This window comes from Lycium barbarum, chloroplast, assembly GCF_019175385.1.
Source record: "Lycium barbarum chloroplast, complete genome".
NCBI classification, from domain to species: Eukaryota; Viridiplantae; Streptophyta; class Magnoliopsida; order Solanales; family Solanaceae; genus Lycium; species Lycium barbarum.
In genome coordinates, this window is record NC_041110.1 from 12,501 (window position 1) to 15,000 (window position 2,500).

The window sequence follows — 2,500 nt, forward strand, 5'->3', positions numbered from 1 at the left end:
CCTATATCGATAAAATAGTTATTTTGAAACCACCTCTATATTAACAGAGTGGTAGAAAGAGTACCATGCTGCGTCTAGACTTCAAACAGTTTGTTTTAACCATGTTAATAGTTCCACATTATTGGTTAATAGAGAATCAAAATAGATTTACCAATAAATCGCGAAATGCTATGGTTCTTACATATAATTTCTGAATTTATACAGAAGTAATTCGCGAGATCATGCACCTCTCTTTCCTACTTATAACGGAAAAGGGTACAGCTGGTTGGTCCAGCCTATTCTTGAAATAAACAACTCGCACACACTCCCTTTCCAAAAAAAATCAATACACCAAGCACTACACTTAGATTTATTGGATTTGTTGCAAAAATATCGGTATTAAACCCGAAACTCCCGGCAGATGGCCAGTGGCCCAAAGAAACGAAAGAATCGGTTACGTTCTTCATATGATCTCCTCTTATAGATAGACTAAAAAATCGAACAGAGTTCCTTTTGTAGCACTTCGGCCCTCTTTTTATTTATTCTTTTATTTTTTCTGAAATTGAGTCAAAAAATAAAAAATATTCGAGTTAGTTATAAATTATGAACTAATGAACTAGCCCTTTTATTGGTTATTGGAACACTAACACTTACTAAAAAGAGTTTCCCTTGGTCTATGAACGGGAAGGATGAAAGCGAGTCAGTATGCTAATTCCTCATCCGCAAATTAGCCCTTCCCGTAGGTTCTTTTGTCAAAGAATAAAGAATTGGAGGAGGGAAATCTTGATAGAATTTGAAAAAGCAAACGACAAGTCGAAGGCAATAAAATATGAAAAATTTATTTCTTTTTCATATTTCTAAGCTCTAAGCTAAGATTAAACAAAAGGATTTGCAAATAAAAGTGCTAATGCTACAACCAGTCCATAAATTGTTAAAGCTTCCATAAAAGCTAGACTAAGCAATAGCGTACCTCGTATTTTTCCCTCTGCCTCAGGCTGTCTCGCGATACCCTCTACAGCTTGACCCGCAGCAGTCCCTTGACCAACTCCAGGTCCAATAGAAGCAAGCCCTACGGCCAATCCAGCAGCAATAACGGAAGCGGCAGAAATCAGTGGATTCATGATAAGTTCCTCGTACCAAAAAAAAGAAATGGTTAATGATACAATCAACCAATGAATTATGACTTAATTATTCCCTCGCTAGGACTCATCCAGTTGAAGTAACTAAGAACTTCGGATTGAAGTAATAAGATTATTGAATCATCAGAACTACTTCGATATATCTTTTTTACTTTTTAGCCACGGAGTCTTTGTGAACCCATACGACTTTCGTTCTTCCATTTCTTGTTCTTGGTTCGAACTGTTAGTTGAATTATTTCTTGATTTCATCCGTTTATTCATTCAATTCACAGTCACAAGGGGCCGGAAGGACTTCTAGTCTATTAGAATCCCCTAGAGTAGTAAAATATATCTTTAGTTCATTTCATATATAACTAGCACTAGTCAATATCTAATATCACATATACATGTCTTTCTTCCATAACGTAAACCAAGCATTCATCTTAGATTCAATCCTATTCGAGAATCAAGCGTCGAAACATCTAGAAGGGTTGGCTTATAGTTATTCAAGTACAGATACCTCCCTCTCCTAACCGACCCTTTCTAAAATACTCAAAAAAATCCCTTTTTTGTAAATTCTTTTGAACCTTACCTTTTCTTATTATTCCACCTAGATAAATCTAAATGGACAAATTGATTAGGCCGAATAATTCCCTATGTATAGAATATAGAGTATAGAATATAGAAATATCAGTATTTGATTGATCTAAGTTCATGCAATTTCAATTTGTTAATAATTAATAAAAATTAATAATTAATAAAAATGAATAAAAAAATTATTCATTTTTATTATTTATTTATTATTAATATTTTGGGCAATCGTTGAATAAAATCAACTGAAAGGGAAATCATTTCGCCCTTTTTGTTACCTTTTTGTTATTGAATTTTATTTAATTACACGTCGTAAACCTATACAACAAGAATTATTGACAAAAATTCTTATATTCAAATTGTTTTAACAATGAATTAATAATGAGATGGACTGAGCAATCTAAAGTGAATATTCATTGAGACGAAGTATGATATTAAGTGAAGGAAAGGGTAATTTTAGGAAAAAGATCTTTTTTTTAGATCTTTTTCCCCTTACTCTTTAATATCATCGTAATTTTTTTGCTATCACTCTAGATCGTATATAACATAGTTGTATATTTAGATTCCCCTATTCTATTCCCTAAGTTAAGTAATTCTCTTGAGCCACCCACCATATACATTTATACATTGCTTTGGGCTAAGCTAAAAAAGACTATTTCAATATTTCAATGATGGCCCTCCATGGATTCACCTATATAAGCCGCGGCTAAAGTTGCAAAAATAAGAGCTTGAATACCACTTGTAAATAATCCAAGGAGCATGACAGGTATAGGAACTACTAAAGGTACTAAAGAAACAAGAACAACAACTAC

General features: G+C 33.1%; 3 protein-coding genes across 3 annotated transcripts in view, besides 1 other annotated feature; all 3 read right to left on the reverse strand. All coding sequences in view use genetic code 11, as the record gives it.

Annotated features, from left to right (window-relative positions):
- Positions 1-446, reverse strand: part of atpF — a 1,268-nt gene extending 822 nt beyond the window's left edge. The window contains exon 1 of the mRNA in view: positions 302-446. Coding sequence (YP_009561813.1) covers positions 302-446 — 145 coding nt within the window. The remainder of the gene's footprint in view (positions 1-301) is intronic.
- Positions 1-2,500: part of a sequence feature (large single copy region (LSC)) that runs on past both edges of the window.
- atpH lies at positions 855-1,100 on the reverse strand. Its single transcript has one exon. It carries the CDS (start codon positions 1,098-1,100, stop codon positions 855-857), a length of 246 nt encoding a protein of 81 aa, YP_009561814.1.
- Positions 2,354-2,500, reverse strand: part of atpI — a 744-nt gene continuing 597 nt past the window's right edge. Inside the window, exon 1 of the mRNA in view lies at positions 2,354-2,500. This exon is cut by the window's right edge and continues 597 nt beyond it. Coding sequence (YP_009561815.1) covers positions 2,354-2,500 — 147 coding nt within the window.